Genomic DNA, 17,429 nt, shown 5'->3' with positions numbered 1-17,429 from the left:
GGAGCAAATAAGTCAGTCCCCTCTTTTTGGGAGTGAATGATATGATTCTTTAAATTTACTCAGTTGTCTATGTAGCTATCTACATATGCCTTGCAGTCTGACATATTGAGCAAGAAAGTGAAGGATGCTCACGGACCAAGGTAGACTGTTCTTCTCAATAGTATAGTTATTAATTGAAAAAAAAATTACTATGAAAAGGCTTATAATGCTCATAAAAATTTCATAGCCAGATCTGCTTGATGCTGCTGTGATTTGAATATTTGTCCCCAGTGTGGCAGTATTGAGAGGTGGAACTTTTAGGAGGCGATTAGGTAATGAGGCCTTTGCCCCCATGGATAAGTTAATCCATTCATGGATTAATAGATTATTGGGTTAATGGATTAATGGGAGTGGGACTGATGGCTTTATAAGAAGAGGAAGAGAGGCCTGAGCTAGCACTCTCAGCCCCTCATCATGAGATATGCTGTGCCACCTCGGGACTCTGCAGAGAGTCCCCTCAGCAAGAAGGCACTCATGAGATGTCATCCCTCTACCTTGGACTTCTCAGCATCCAGAACCATAAGAAATACCTCTCATTTCTTATAAATTATCCAGTTTTAGGTATCCTGTTATAGGTAACAAAAAATGAACTAAGACAAATACCATCAAATGATAAAATATTACTTCCAAAGAGACCTTCTTCCTTCCACAAGCACCACTGGGACAATGCCTGTCTGCTGTAACTTCATTCATCATTCATAGAGTTCCCAAGAATATGTTCTACGCTTCTTTGAAATAAAACCCCTTCACATATTTTAAAATAGTTGTTATGGTGTGTGTGTGTGTGTGTGCATTTGTGTGTGTGTGTGTATATATATATATATAGTGTATATATATAGTGTGCATGTATATGTATAGTGTGTGTGTATATATATATATACATATTTTTTATTTTTTTGAGACAGCCTCACTCTGTCACCCAGGCTGGAGTGCAGTGGTGTGATCTTGGCTCACTGCAACCTCTTCCTCCCAGGTTCAAGTGATTCTCCTGCCTCAGCCTCCTGAATAGCTGGGACTACAGGCATGAACCACCATGCCAAGCTTTTTTTTTTTTTAAATTTTTACTAGAGACAGGGTTTCATTATGAAATTCTGAGGCCAGGCTGGTCTCAAACTCCTGTCCTCAAGTGGCCCACCTGCCTTGGCCTCCCAAAGTGCTGGGATTACAGGCGTAAGCCACCGTTTGTGCCCTTTCCCTATTTTTTTCTATAATTTGAGTGAACTATCTGCAAAATGTTATATTAATTATATGACATTTAACATGTGATAGTCTTCTGTTCTAAACACGCTGCATGTATTAAATTTTTTTCATTTTCACAACAACATTATAAAGTGTTCATTATTTTATAATGTCTGTTTGTTTTATGAATGAGTAAACTGAGGGCACAGAGGAGAAGAACTTGCTCTGGACACACAGCAGGTGCTACTGGAGCTGAGGTTTGAAACTGTCAGTTCTAAGCTCCAGAACCTGTGTGCTTACCCACGTGCCACACTGTCTACATCTACTCTCATATAAAAACATTTTCTGTATTTTTCTTCATCTATCAATCATATTTTTTTCTTCTTCATCAGAGAGTTTTATAAACTAAAGAGAGGGTTTGCATATACCAAATTTTTTGAGTCTAGGGTGATTAATAAAAGAGTAGATTGGTCAAGGTGCAAACAAAGAAGGTAGTTTATGAAATACAAAAAAAAATCACCAAGTAGAAAGATTTCTTTAGAATAAATACTTTTCTTTAGAAGAAGTACTGAGTTTAGTAAAATAGTTGAAATATTCCTTTCATATCTCAAATCTAATTGCAGTATCACTGGCAGACTCCATGAGAGCTATAGTTGGAAAAAAGATTGGCTTAAGACTATGGAGACATCATTTTAAATCAGATTTAAATCAGATTTTACCTCAAGTTGGTTCAAGTTGGCTACCACCTGAACCTTTAAGCCCTTTGAAATCTCTGGGTCACAGTTTCACCTTTGCAAAATGGAAGAGTTAAACTAGGTAATATCTAAGTATATATCAAGCCCTACAGTTTTGTATTCTTAATAAATAATCTCTCATAGAACTTTTCACCTGCATCTCAAAAATAAGTCACTAACTCACTCAATTATATCATAGCTTATATAAGATATACCACTAACAATAATCGCAAATAAATAGTTACAAAGACTCTCTGTATTAGTCCATTTGCATGCTGCTATAAGGACACACTTGAGAATGAGTATTTATAAAGGAAAGATGTTTAATTCACTCACAGTTCCACATGGCTTGGGAGGCCTCAGGAAACTTACAATCATGGCAGAAGGCACCTCTTCACAGGGTGGCAGGAGGAAGAACGAGTGCCAACAGGGGAAAAGCCAGATGCTCATAAAACCAGCAGATCTCATGAGCACTCCACTCACTATCATGAGAACAGCATGGGGGAAACCACCCTGATCATTCAATTACCTCCCACTGGATCCCTCCCACCACACGTGGGGATTATGGGAACTACAATTCAAGATGATGTTTGGGTGGTGACACAGGTAAACCATATCATTTCACCCCGGCCCCTCCCAAATCTCATGTCCTCACATTTCAAACATCATGCCTTTTCAACAGTCCCCCAAAGTCTTAACTCATTCCAGCATTAACGCAAAAGTCCAAGTCTAAAGTCTCATCTGAGTCAAGGTAAGTCCCCACCATCTATGAGCCTGTAAAATTGAAAGCAAGTTAGTTACTTCCTAGATACACTAGGTGTACAGGCATTGGGTAAATAACCCCATTCCAAATGGGAGAAATTTGCCAAAAGAAAGGGGTACAGGCCCCATGCGAGTCCAAAATACAACAGGGCAGTCATTAAACCTTAACGTTCCATAATGATTCTCTTTTGACTCCACGTCTCACATCCAGGTTACACTGATGCAAGAGGTGGGCTCCCATGGCCTTGGGTAGCTCTGTCCCCCTGGCTTTGCTGGGTATGGCCCTGCACCCGGCTGCTTTCATGGGCTGGCATTGAGGGTCTGCAGCTTTTCCAGGTGCATGGTGCAAGCTTTCAGTGGTTCTACCATTCTGGGGTCTGGAGGAACATGGCCCACTTCTCATAGTTCCATTAAGCAGTGCCCAAGTGGGGACTCTGTGTGGAGGCTCCAACCCCAGATTTCCCTTCCACACTGCCCTAGCAGGGCTTCTCTAATGAGGGCTCTACTCCTGCAGCAAAATTCTGCCTGGAAATTCAGATGTTTCCATACATCCTCTGAAGTCTAGGCTAAGTTTCCCAAATCTCAATTCTTGACTTCTGAGCACCCACAGGCCCAACACCACATGTATTCCACCAAGGCTTGGGGCTTGCACCCTCCAAAGCAAGGCCCAAGCTATACTTTGGCCCCTTTGAGCTGCAGCTGAGGCTGAAGTTGCTGGGGTGCAGGACACCAACTCCCTCAGCAACACACAGCAGTGAGGTCCTGGGCTCAGCTCACAAAACACAAAACCATTTTTGCCTCCCAGACTTCCTGGCCTGTGATGAGAGGGGCTGCAGTGAAGGTCTCTGACATGCCCTGGAGACATTTTCCCCATTGTCTTGGTGACTAGCACTTGGCTCCTTGTTACTTATGCAAGTTTCTGCAGGAGGCTTGAATTTTTCCCCAAGAAATAATTTTTCTTTTCTACTGCATCATCAGGCTGCAAATTTTCCAAACTTTTATGCTCTGTTTCCTTTTGAACGCTTTGCCGCTTAGAAATTTATTCTGCCAGATACCCTAAATCATCTCTCTTAAGTTCAAAGTTTCACAATTCTCTAGGGCAGTGGCAAAATGCTGCCAGTTTCTTTGCTAAAGCATAGCAAGTGTCACCTTTGTTCCAGTTCGCAACAAGTTCCTCATCTCCATCTGAGACCACCTCAGCCTGGACTTCATTGTCCATATCACTATCTGCATTTTGGTCAAAGCTATTCAACAAGTCTCTCAGAAGTTCCAAACTTTCCCTCATCTTCCTGTCTTCTTCTCATCCCTTCAAACTGTTCCAGCCTCTGCCTGTTACCCGGTTACAAAGTTGCTTACACACTTTTGGGAATCTTTACAGCAGCACCCCACTCCCAGTACATATTTACTGTATTAGTCTGTTCTCATGCTGCTACAAGGACATACCTGAGACTGGGTAATTTATAAAGGAAAGAGGTTTAATTGATTCGCAGTTCCACATGGCTGAAGAGGCCTCAGGAAAATTACAATAATTGCGGAAGGAATCTCTTCACAAGGTGACAGGAGAGAGAATAAGTGCCAGCAGGGGGAAATGCCAGATGCTTATAAAACCATCAGATCTTGTGAGAACTCATTCACTATCAAGGGAACAGCATGGGGGAAACTGCCCTCATGATTCAATTACCTCCCACCAGGTCCCTCCCAGGAAATGCGGGGATTATGGGAACTATAATTCAAGATGAGATTTGGGTGGGGACACATCTAAACCATATCACTCTCTTATTCATATAAGAAAAAAAAACAATTCTAAGTAATATACTTGGTTTGAAAGGCAGTATATTAATTAGTTATGCAGTTATTTTCTACAAGAAAAGTGCAAATTGTACAGCTAGGCTGATGGCATACAATATTTTAAATTTCCATAGAACAATTGTTTAGGTTTCTCTCTTTCTTTAACAATAAAACATTTTTATCTATAATCATTGTGATTAATAATAGCATTCAGAAAATTTAACTTCAATATATTTAAATTTTCATTTACTATGCATTCGTAGAATTTAAGGACACACATAGTAAAATGCTATTTGTTAAAAAAAGAAATAATTTTAATCACTGGTATTTTCTTAATACACATTAAATTGTTCATTGATTGGAAAAATATTTATCAGATTATGTTTTAAAATAGGATGTGAATATATATATATATATATATATATAGAGAGAGAGAGAGAGAGAGAGTACAAGACTGAATAAAACACGAAACATATAAAGGGCAAAAGGAAAAATTCCAAGTTAATAGCAGTTTCATCACAAAGGTGGGGTAGTGACCAGAAGGCCTTAACCTTCTTCTCTCAGCTCAACTTTGGACTATCTCTAGTCCTCTGAACTCCCTTTTCTTGGAGCAATGTCTTTAGAAAACTGAACTGCAATTTTTTTCTCTGCCTCTTTGAGATGTATATCTTCTCCCAGCCTCTGGCCAGTTTTACAACCCAGGAATATCTTTATGACCTGGGAGTCATCCCTTTGAAATCTAAACAGGGAAGAACATAGCCCACATATTTCCCAGTTTTTGTGGAGCACAGGAGCCTATAAAGGACAATTAGCAAATGCCCATGGCTTAATCACCTTGACAAAACTCCCTCCTAAAGTGCTACAGTACTTTCCCCCCAGCTCACCCCAGCACTTAGAAACTCTCCTACTTTTTGTTCAGTAGAATTGAGCTCAATCATTCTCCCTTGGTGCAATAGTTTTTAGTAAAGTCTTTCTTTCCTGTATAACTTCTCTGGTGCAGTTTTTCTTTGAAGCAAATGAGTCATTTTTTTCATGTTTCTATATGTTTTTCTGCACTTTCCAAATTTTATTCAACAAGAAATTCTTATTCTGATTATGAAAAATAAATTATTAGTAATAGAACTTTATTTGGTGAGAAAAAATGGAAATGAGATAGTGTATTTTCTATTGGTAAGACAGATCCCATAAACATTTTAAAAAAGAAAATCAGTACCATCCAAGGGTAGCTTAGATTAATACAGTAGAGACAGATTTAACTCTGACTGTGAAAAAAAATAGATGAGAATATACCAGCAGACAACCAATTTCTGAACTCTACTGGATTTACGCCAGACTTACTTATTTTGACAAACATCAAAGTAACTTCATGCAGAGAAAATGTGCCTGTAGGAAATAGGATTTTATTTCTGAAAATGGAAGCAGGAATGTCATAAAATGAAACTAACAAAGGCAACAATGATCGCCCATTATAACTAAAGCAATTTTAGAAAACCATAGAGATGAAATAAAATGGAATCTATTGAGATACATAAGAACAACAACAACAACAACAACAAAAACTAACAGAAACAGATGTAAAGATATGGCATGTGTGACTTGGTTATTTTGGTGCTTAAAATAATTGACTGAATAGACAGTTCTCAACGTTACTCTTACAAACATAGCTACATCAATTTTTCACCGTAGAAAATTCAATTACATTTTTTGTTTTTTTTCTGCTTCTATAAAATAAGATAAAGATCCAAAGATTAATATTAAATGAAAGAGCTCTTGGAGAGATTGGAATTAATTGCTTTATGTTTGGTCCTTCCAAAAATTAATTTTTGTAAGTTTTTTTTTACAATTTAAAGACCATTATGGTAAAATATTACCTGTGTCTAAAAAGCAAATAAAACTTTCAATGTGTCATTGGCTGAACTGGAGTTTGGATTGTTTTTGAGACATATTAATCTAACAGCTCTCAACAGATACATGCAAAAAAATTTTTAATAGCTTGTTTAAGGGAAAATCTGGAAATCAAGTATAATTTAGTAGTTTTATGTATATACAAAGGAAGATTCTGAAAGTTCCAAGTGTTAGCTTTGCTAGGAATGCTCCCTGAATGTATCATTCTGTCCCTGTATTCTATGACATTTCTCTTTGTGCACTACTGGACTTCAGAATACCTAAGTGAAAATAATTAAGGAACTTATTGACAGGTTTATCAATATTTTGTAAACACATTCTGTAGAATTTAACAATGTAGTTGTAATATTTGATTAAAAAGGCTTGATGTTTTATAGATTACTAAATAAAAAAATTACACATACATATCAAATGACTTATTTGATATAAAAGTCATTTGTAATCTAAAAGACTATATACAAATATGATTTATTATTACTTAAATACTATGCATTAATATTCTTTAATATATTAATGTGAAGTGAAACTATACAAGAAATTTTATGCCACAGTTTTCTGATTCTGCGAAAGTAGAACTTAAGGTGCCAACTGGGACATTTTAATACTGAAAGAGGATTTTATTCATCATCATGCTGGGGAAACAAGCAGAAACCAGACTGGACCAAATGGGCACCTATGGCCACTCTAGTTATGAGAAATTTCTTCTGCTTGTGAAAAAGAGGTATTCAGGACATACAAATCCACATGGGGCTGGGCACGGTGGCTCACGCCTGTAATCCTAGCACTTTGGGAGGCTGAGGCGGGTGGATCACCTGAGGTCAGGAGTTCAAGACCAGCCTGGCCAACATGGTGAAACCCTGTCTCTACTAAAAATACAAAAATTAGCTGGGCACGGTGGTGCACGCCTATAATCCCAGCTACTCAGGAGGCTGAGGCAGGAGAATCTCTTGAGCCCAGGAGGCGGAGGTTGCAGTAAGCCAAGATTGTGCCATTGCCCTCCAGCCTGGGCGATAGAGCGAGACTCTGTCTCAAAAAAAAAAAAAAAAATCCATACGGAACATTGAAATACACTGGAAAGTCAAAGTAGTATCATTTCCACAACTTCTAAATCTTTGGAGTCCTAAAACTTTGGCACAAGAAGCAAGATACCCCAAGAGCATGATACCCCAAAGTTACAGCAGCTGTAGCACCAGCCAATATTCCTTTAGGCTGCCCACCTCAGAAACTAAGAATAGTATCTTAAGGAAATGGACATTGATTTTTCTCACATAACAAGAAAAGCAGAAATAGGCAGCCCAGGGATGGTAACCTTCTCCAGATCTTCTGGGCCTTTGATTTGTTCTAGCTTCCTGCTCTGTTATTCTTAGAAAGTAACTTTCAGCTGGGCATGGTGGCTCACGCCTGTAATCTCAGCACTTTGGAATGCCAAAGCGGGTGGATGACCTGAGGTCAGGAGTTCAAGACCAGCCTGGCCAAGGTGGTAAAACCCTGTCTCTAGTAAAAATACAAAAATTAGCTGGGTGTGGTGGTGGGCGCCTGTAATCCCAGCTACTCGGGAGGGTGAGGCCAGAGAATCGCTTGAACCCAGGAAGCAGAGGTTGCAGTGAGCTGAGATTGTGCCATGGCACTCCAGCCTGGGCAGCAAGAGTGAAACTCTGTCTGGAAAAAAGAAAGTAACTTTCATTTTTTGGTTGCAAGATTACTTGGCATTCACACACTTCTGTATCAAGAAGGAAGGCAATAGAAGGAAAGAAACAATGATGCTTACCAGAGAAATCTGTCCTTTTTAATTCCTTGAAGCCCTATCCTGTTAAAGGCTTGCTAGATCTAGCAGATAAAACATCTTTGACAATTACAAATAATAAATGATTTTTTAAATTACAAATTCAAATTTAGCTGCATTTCTTGCATTTTACCTGGCAACTCTATGCCCGGTAGACTTCTGCATGTGTTTTAGTGGCCAGGACAGTGGCTGGTATGTTGTGTGGCCCCTACATTCATCTATTGAAACCCAATCCTCAAAGTGATAGCATTAAGAAGTAGGGGTTTTACGAGGTGACTAAGTCATGAGGGTGGAACTCTCAGGAGGATTAAAGCCTCTATAAAACTGCCCCGAGATCACTGTGTCCCTCTTCCACCATGTGAGGACACTGTGAAGGCACCGTTCATGAGAAATGGGTCCAGCTGAATTTGAATTTGTAATAAAAATATTATTACTAACAGAAACAGATGTAAAGATATGACATATGTGATTTGGATATTTTGGCACTTAAAATAATGGACTGAATAGACAGTTCTCAATGTTAACCCTAGAAACATAGCTACATAAATTGTTCACTGTAGAAAATACAACGAGCCTTTTTTTCCTGCTTTTATAAAATAAGATAAAGATCCAAAGATTAATATTAATATCTGACTTTTTTTATTATTATTATACTTTAAGTTTTAGGGTACATGTGCACAATGTGCCGGTTAGTTACATATGTATACATGTGCCATGCTGGTGTGCTGCACCCACTAACTCGTCATCTAGCATTAGGTATACCTCCCAATGCTATCCCTCCCCCCTCCCCCCACCCCACAACAGTCCCCAGAGTGTGATGTTCCCCTTCCTGTGTCCATGTGTTCTCATTGTTCAATTCCCACCTATGAGTAAGAATATGCGGTGTTTGGTTTTCTGTTCTTGCGATAGTTTACTGAGAATGATGATTTCCAATTTCATCCATGTCCCTACAAAGGACATGAACTCATCCTTTTTTATGGCTGCATAGTATTCCATGGTGTATATGTGCCACATTTTCTTAATCCAGTCTATCATTGTTGGACATTTGGGTTGGTTCCAGGTCTTTGCTATTGTGAATAGTGCCACAATAAACATATGTGTGCATGTGTCTTTATAGCAGCATGATTTATAGTCCTTTGGGTATACACCCAGTAATGGGATGGCTGGGTCAAATGGTATTTCTAGTTCTAGATCTCTGAGGAATCGCCACACTGACTTCCACAATGGTTGAACTAGTTTACAGTCCCACCAACAGTGTAAAACTGTTCCTATTTCTCCACATCCTCTCCAGCACCTGTTGTTTCCTGACTTTTCAATGATCACCATTCTAACTGGTGTGAGATGGTATCTCATTGTGGTTTTGATTTGCATTTCTCTGATGGCCAGTGATGGTGAGCATTTTTTCATGTGTTTTTTGGCTGCATAAATGTCTTCTTTTGAGAAGTGTCTGTTCATGTCCTTTGCCCACTTTTTGATGGGGTTGTTTGTTTTTTTCTTGTAAATTTCTTTGAGTTCATTGTGGATTCTGGATATTAGCCCTTTGTCAGATGAGTAGGCTGTGATTTTTCAGAGCTTTCCCAAATCTATTGTGAGTCTTATCCTTTTATTAAGGTCAAAAGGGGCACATTGCATTATATATTATTTCATTCAAAAATCCCCATGGGGTATTTCTCCTCCCCAAGAGCCACTTGGCTGAGGCCACCCTGGGATCAACTCCAAGCAGTCCCTTTTCCTGTGGCCCTCAGCCCTGCTTAGGTCCCCTCCTCATAGTCTTTTCTCATCCCCAGGAAAGTGGCATTTCTTCTCTATCCCAGGTCACAGATGACTCAGAAACTCTGGAGACTCAGCCCCCACACAACCTCATCAGAGTATTCACCCAACCAAAGCTGGTCTTTCCTGATATTAGATTTTCTTTCCAGCTGCTTAGAAAATAAGATTTTCTCCATATGGTTATAATCAGTTTAAAAGCACCCAGCGGAAGGCCTACCACTATTTTTGTCTCAGCCTAGAGCTACAAAGCCATTCTTCTTTAGATGCTTTTGCTGCCAGTTCAAAGATAAGTGAAGAACATCTTTTTCTGGTCATTTCTTAAGCAATTATTTAGTACTTACAATGAGGCAGATATTGCTCTAAATGCTCTATAAATATTAACTCAGTTATGAAGAACAACCCTATGATACAGTTATTATTACTATCATCATCAAACTCTGATGTCCTACAGTACAATTATGCTAACCGCCAAGGGTTAGCCCAGAGCCTACAGGTTAAGGGCACAGTCCTCATCAAGACTGCCCCCATTTTAGATTCCAGCCAAAAGTTTGGGGGTCCCCAGGCCACTTGAACTTTTGAGCAACGAGCTACAAATTCTGAGATTCTCACAAGCCCCCGAGGTTTGACAAACTACTAGAATGGCTTACAAAACTCACCAAAGTACTAATACAGCTTTATCATAAAGGACACAAATTAAGACAAGACTGGCAAACAAATACATATGAAAAAGTCTGAGAGGGTCCCAAATGCAGAGCTTCTGAGCCCCCTCCCCAAGGATGCAGGGTACATCAAACTCCAGCCCACTGATGTGCTCACCAATTCGGAGTCTCCACGGAGCTTCAATGTCCACAGTTTTTATTGGTGTCTCGTCACGTAGGCATCAATGATGCCATCATTGGCCACATGTTTGAACTCCATCTCGAGCCTGTCCTGCTACTCCTGGAGGTTGGGCTGGTTTTAATCACATGGTTGGTCTTTAATCACATTGTTGGTTTTTCTGGCATGACTAGGCCCCTACCCTGAGTCATCTCACCTGGTAGGATAAACTCAGATGTGATCCAAAGGGCTCATGAGTAACAAATGCACTGTTATTCCATGGGAAATTCCAAGGATTTGGTTTCCCCCCAGAAATCAAGGACAAAAATCAGCCAGATTCTTTACAAAACAACACCCACATTTTGTACTTCAGTAAAAATGTCACAAAGAGGTTGACTGAATCGCTCAAGGTCATAGAGCCAGTAAATGGCAGAGCCAGGATCTGAAACTGGATAGTGGCTCTGGAGTCTCTGCCCATAAGCACTATGCCACCAGGCCTCACCGGGAACACTCAGAGAGGGAGTTCAGGCACTATCAATTTCCTTTTTAAAGCCAAATGATAAGCTTTGGAATTACAAATAAAAATGACCTCCTCACTGAAACAATAACAGATTTAGCACACGTGTGGCATGAGTCATGTTCTTGAAGCTCCAAGCCTCAGCTAGGTGTGTATCAAATGGTTAAGTAACAGGACATGCATCCAGGTGTTGTTCTGAGAGTTAAATGAAATTATCCAAACTAGTTTGCTCAAGATTCAGCACCTGGTAACTGTAGTAAAAAATATCAGTTGTCAAAACTGTTGTTATTATTACAAATAATAAGTAAAAAAACCCCTTTCATCAATGAACTACTCCACTTAGGCAACATGAAGAATCTCTGTGGGCTTTATCTCACGGGCTCCATGAACTAGAATATTAGAGATGCAAGCTGGCACATATCCAAACTGCTCAGTGATGAAAAACCCTGAGTGAGCACGTCCATGCTCAGATGCTAAAGGGCATATTCAGCGGCAGCTGTTTCATTAGTGGCAATAACAGCAAGTGAGGCACTTAAACACATCTAAAGACAGAAAGGCAACACAGAGAGGAGGCGCCCAGTCAGAAGGAACTGAGGAGCAGAGTGAAGAGCAGTCAAGTATGGAAGGAAGACAAAGCAGGCTTACAGGGATCAGTCCTTACAGATACAGAATGTTACAGGTGGAAGGGCCTTTGAAATTAAAGCTGCACATTTTTAGACATGAGCTTGAAAGTCAGGCAACATGGGGAAAACTTAGGAATGCTGATTGGATAGGAGACACCTTAGAAAACACGAAATATGGGATAATCAAATAGCATAGGCATTTCCAATTCATCAAATATTTAAAGACAGGCAGAGTTTACTGACAGCAGGCCATAGTGGAAGTGATGTCCTTAACCTTACTAAATCATGATTTACTGCACAAAATGCTCACTGAAACAATAAATATGAGTTTACTGTAAAGCAGAAGTTTGACTTGTATCCTGAGATAACACAAAAATGAACTATTCCATTCTTTCTTGCAATTGTAGCAAAATATATTCTGGGGGAAAAAAAACCAAATCACCTTTAGAATGCAAAGGAATAGGAAGTTGGGGTTAAAACTGACAAAGAAAAATGAGCAGCCATGATTCAGATGACGGAATACATGGTGAAGTCATGGACAGTTGTTCCCCCTTTTTTATTGTTCTTATATATAAAACTCCTATGAATATTTATGTACAGGTTTTTGTGTAGACATATATTTTCATTATCTGGGAGATAAACAATGCCCCTAGGAGAAGAATTTATGGGTCATGTGGTAAACCTACGTTCAACTGTTTGAGAACTGCCAGATTGTTTTCCATCACTGCCTCACCATTTGACATTCCCACTACCACCATACGAGAGTGGCAGTTCCTCCACATCCTTGCCAACACTGATTTGCCTTTATTTTTTTGTTCTTTATTGATGGCCATTCTAGGAAGTATAAAGTGGTATCTCATGGTGGTTTCCATTTGGCTTTTCCTGATAAATAATGTAGAGTATTTTTGTGTGTGCTTATGGGCTATGATTGTATCTTCTTTGAAGAAACATATATTCAAATGCATTGCCCATTTTTAAGGGAGTTATTTGTCTTTTTATTGTTGAGTTGTAAGCATCCCTTTACATTTTGTTAGATATAGCACTGAAGAAATTTTCTCCCATTGTGTGTCTTTTTTTGCACTTTCTTATTACTGTCTTTGAAACCACTAAAATCTTTAGTTTATCTACTTTTGCTTTTATTGCTTATCTTTCGGTGTCATGTCTAAGAAACCATTGCCTCATCCAAAGTCAGAAAGATTTACGTTTTTTAAAGAGAGTTTTATAGTTTTAGCTCTTACATTAGGTCAATGATCCATTTTGAGTTAATTTTTATGTATGATATAAAGTTCAGGTCCAACTCATTATTTTGCATGTGAATATCCAGTTGTCTCAGTACTGTTTATTGTAAAAGGCTATTCTTTCCCATAGAATCATGTTGGCATTCTTTGCAAAAATCAGTTAACCAGAAATGTAAGGGGTTCTTTTTGGATTCTCAGTTCTATTCTGTTGATATATTTCCATCTTATGCCAGTATCACAATGTCTTAGTTACTATAGATTTTAAGTAAGTTTTGAAATAGGGTTGTGTGAGTTCTCCAACTTTGTTCTTTTTTCACATAATTATTTTAGGGATTCTGGGTCCTTGAATTGTTATGTGATTTTAAATATTGGCCTATCAATTTTTGCAAAAAGTCATCTGGTATTTTTATAGAGATTGTGTTAACAATATTAAGTCTTCTAATCCATGAATTTAATATTTCTTTCCATATATTTAGGCTCTTTAATTTCTTTCAGTGATGTTTTGTAGTTTTCAGTGTAAAAACTTGCAGTTCTCTTCTTAAATTTTCTTGTATTTTGTTTTTCTTATGTTGTTGTAAATTATTTTTAATTTTTCCTTTTTTTCTAACCTACTGGGTAAGCATGTTTTCAATCTCATTTTTGAATTATGAATTGCTGTGTGTAGAAATACAGATTGTTTCTGTGCCTTGATCATGGGTATTGCCATACTCTTGAACTATATTCTTAGTTCAAATAGGATTTTTTTGTAAATTCCTTAGAATTTTCTATACACAAGATTATGTCATCTGAACATAGAGATAGTTTTACTTCTTCATTTCCAGTTTGGATACTATTTATTTATTTATTTTCTTGCTAGGTTGCTCGAGCTAAAACCACAAATACAATGTTGAACAGAGCTGGTGACAGCAGACACTCTTGCCTTTGTCCTCATCTTACGGGGTAACTGATCAGTCACCATTGAGTATGACGTTAGCCCTGTTTTGTTTTTGTTTTGTTTCTTTTTTTTATTTTTTGGTACTTGCCCCTTATCAGGTTGAGAAAATTTCCTGCCATTCTTAGTTTGTTTACTTTTTTCTCATAAAAGGGTGTTGGGCTTTGTCAAATGCTTTTTCTGCATGTATTGAGACAATCATGTGATTTTGTTCTTTATTCTATTAACATGATATACCATATTTTCTGATTTTTGAATGCTCAGCCTTGCTTTCTTGTCATAAATCTCACAAAGACATATTGTGAAGTCCTTTTTATATGTGGCTTAACCTGATTTGCTGGTGTTTTATTTAGGTGTCTTAAAGCTATATTCATAAGGTTGTTGTTTTCTTTTTATCTGACATTTTTATTTGATTTTTGTATCCAGGTAATTCTGACCTGATAGAATGAGTCAAAAACAATTCCCTGCTCTTCTGTTTTTGAAAGTGTTTGTGACAGATTGGCGTTAATTCTTTAAACATTTGGAAGAATTCAGCCTCGAAGCCATGTGGATATTAGCTTTTCTCTGTGAGAAGTTTTTGATGACTAATTCAATCTCTTTACTTGCTGTACGTCTATTCCAATGTTCTCTTTCTTCTTGAGTTAGTTTTGTTTCTTGGTGTTTTCTTGGAATTCATCAATTTCATCTAGGTTATCTAATATTTTGGTATGCAATTATTCATAATATTTCCTTTTAATTATTTTTGTTTCTGTAAATTCAGGAGTAATGTTCCTCTTTCATTTCTGATTTTAGTAAAAGAATGTTCCATGTTCAATTGAAAAGAATATGTATTCCACTATTTCTGGATGAAGTGCTCTAAATATGTCTGTTAGATCTGGTTGGTTTTTAGTGCTATTTAAGTCTTCTATTCCCTTGTTGATATTTTGCCTACTTGTTCTATTTGTTTTTGAAAGTTGGGCATTAACATCTTTAACCATTCAAACTAAATATTAGCCATAAGGCAAAGCTCTTTCCAGCAACCACAACACTACCTCTGAAGAATATGAATATATAAATTCATAGAGATCTGTTTTAGAGGGGTTGTATTAGAATATCCGGATTTTCATATATTTGCTTTTTGTACATTTTCACCATGGGTATTTCTATGCTTTTCAATGAACTTGTATATCATGTTAAAACACTTCATAAAGTTTTCCATGTTTGTCTTACTTCTTTTAATGCATATTTTAGCAGTAGCATTCTGGAGGTAACAAGCTTTCCAATGTTTAATAATTTATCTTTCAGTAATTTTATAGGTGCTATCAATTGTTTATAATATTGCTCTGGGTACACAATTTCTTTACCTGACTGCTGTTAATGAAGGCCTTTAAAACGATGTGACGGACTTTACAAGGTCCCACACGTTACATGCAATGTTATTTATTCATACAGATTTACTTATTGATTTAGATATTCACAGTCCATCTCTACCTGACAATGTTTGCTATCTGTTTGATTATATATTCCAAGCACCACAGTCAGTAGATTCCGAACAAATATTTCAAATATTTGAAAATGAATTAATATGTAAGCATACCTAAGTTATATACATAACACCTGTGTTTGTATATCCATATGCTGGCAAAGAGAAACTCTGGAAACATAAGCATTATCTTAGGAGTTAAATGAACACTTATTCTTCAGTAAATTTAACATGAATTCGAATGTGAGTTGTTATTTGTCATTCTTATTAATCACACTTTGTGTCCCTTTTTCAGACCTTGAAAATGATGTCAATCCATTTGACATTTTCAATGCAACAGGAAAGTTATTTTTAGGAGATAACATACACAACAATAAATGATTAGTTTTACGCTTATGAGAGAAAAAAACATATATCAGTATTTTCTATTTCAGGAAAGTCAACCATAATGATAATCACTGGAAACTTCACTATCAGTTTAGCTAAAATCTTGGAATGTGTTTAAAATATTATTTGGTCTCATGGCACATGAAATTGATTTAATAACCGATATAGTAAGATTGTTTTTAAATCAGAGGGTTTTTATAAAATAAAATTATGTTTAACTCATCACGGTAAACAAGTATTCTTTGGTATATACATTGATAAGCCATTTTAATTGTTCTAACTCTTTGGCTGAGAGTCAGACTTAATATGGGCTCTAAACCGACCAGCAGGTAGAGAAGATGGCAAAAGAGAATAAGCAGGAAGACACTTACAGCTTACTCGACAGTACGGGAAGATCGTGAATGATCTCTTCATAGGGCTCTTCTTGAGCTAAGGTAGAAGCAGATAAAGGCTCTCTCATTTTTTCTTCCCAGGCAATTTCGGCTTTCAGCAGCATTTCCTCAATAAACTCAGAGGCAGCAATATCTACAAGAAAAAAATAAGAAAAATCAGAAAAATGATGGGTGGTGATAGCACATAAATCTATTTACTTTCAATAACTTCGATATGCTTAAAATGCTAAAAATGTATCAATGTATGACTCAAAACAAAAAACCTTAAAAGTGTATGGCTGGGATAAAATTGAAGTACTGTCATTTAAAAAGACTATTTTGTTTTACATCAGTGACACATTTAATTATAAATGAAATAGAAAATAGTATACACTGGATGGTGATATGTAAAATAAAAAATCATTGAGAATCTAAGCTTGAACAAACTTAATGTCATTTCATTTTCAGTAAAACTTGTCCTGCATCTTGGTGACTATGAACCAAAATTACAGAAATAGTTACACTTTCCCATCAACTGGGTTATAAAGCATGTAACTGGCCTTCTATAAACATTCTACTAAATGGGTAGTTGTACAAGTAAATACTCAGTTGTATTATTTAAACAAGGGGTCTGCCCTCTAGCCATAATATTTTTACCTTTATCAATTGCAAATATAAATAAATATATTTCCTTACAAATTACACATAACAGTAACATCTGAACACGTTTGGGCAGCAACATAGTTATGTATCAATCAAGTTTATACTAACAACAATTACTGATATAGAAATTGATACAGATCATGAGGAAAAAATCAACATTCATATCAATTAAGAACCTACTGGAGGCAGCTGCTTCTTCTCAATCGTCAGGACCAGACTGTGTGACCACCTATGTCTATAAATTAGAGTTATGTGGCCTTCTGGGATGGTCACAGTAATGTAGCTGCCACAAGAAGATATTTATGTAAAGATTTTATCATTATTTGCCTCAGATTAAATTCTATACATGTAAAAAGTAGGTGAGTGCTCAGCTTTCTTACTTTGGGAGATTAAATTTCTGTCCCACCTAACAAATTGTTTTTCCCGCAGATTTTTTTCATGAATTTATTCCAAATTCAAGA

At 37.3% G+C, this 17,429-nt stretch overlaps 1 protein-coding gene across 1 annotated transcript in view; it reads right to left on the bottom strand.

Moving 5' to 3' along the window:
- Positions 1-17,429, bottom strand: part of MYO16 (myosin XVI) — a 583,910-nt gene that overhangs the window by 369,396 nt on the left and 197,085 nt on the right. Inside the window, exon 9 of the mRNA XM_019039479.4 lies at positions 16,306-16,459. Coding sequence (XP_018895024.4) covers positions 16,306-16,459 — 154 coding nt within the window. The remainder of the gene's footprint in view (positions 1-16,305; positions 16,460-17,429) is intronic.

This window comes from Gorilla gorilla, chromosome 14, assembly GCF_029281585.2.
Source record: "Gorilla gorilla gorilla isolate KB3781 chromosome 14, NHGRI_mGorGor1-v2.1_pri, whole genome shotgun sequence".
Lineage (NCBI taxonomy): Eukaryota > Metazoa > Chordata > Mammalia > Primates > Hominidae > Gorilla > Gorilla gorilla.
Note: the sequence above shows the minus strand (reverse complement) of the source record. Positions and strands in the feature narration are given on the sequence as shown.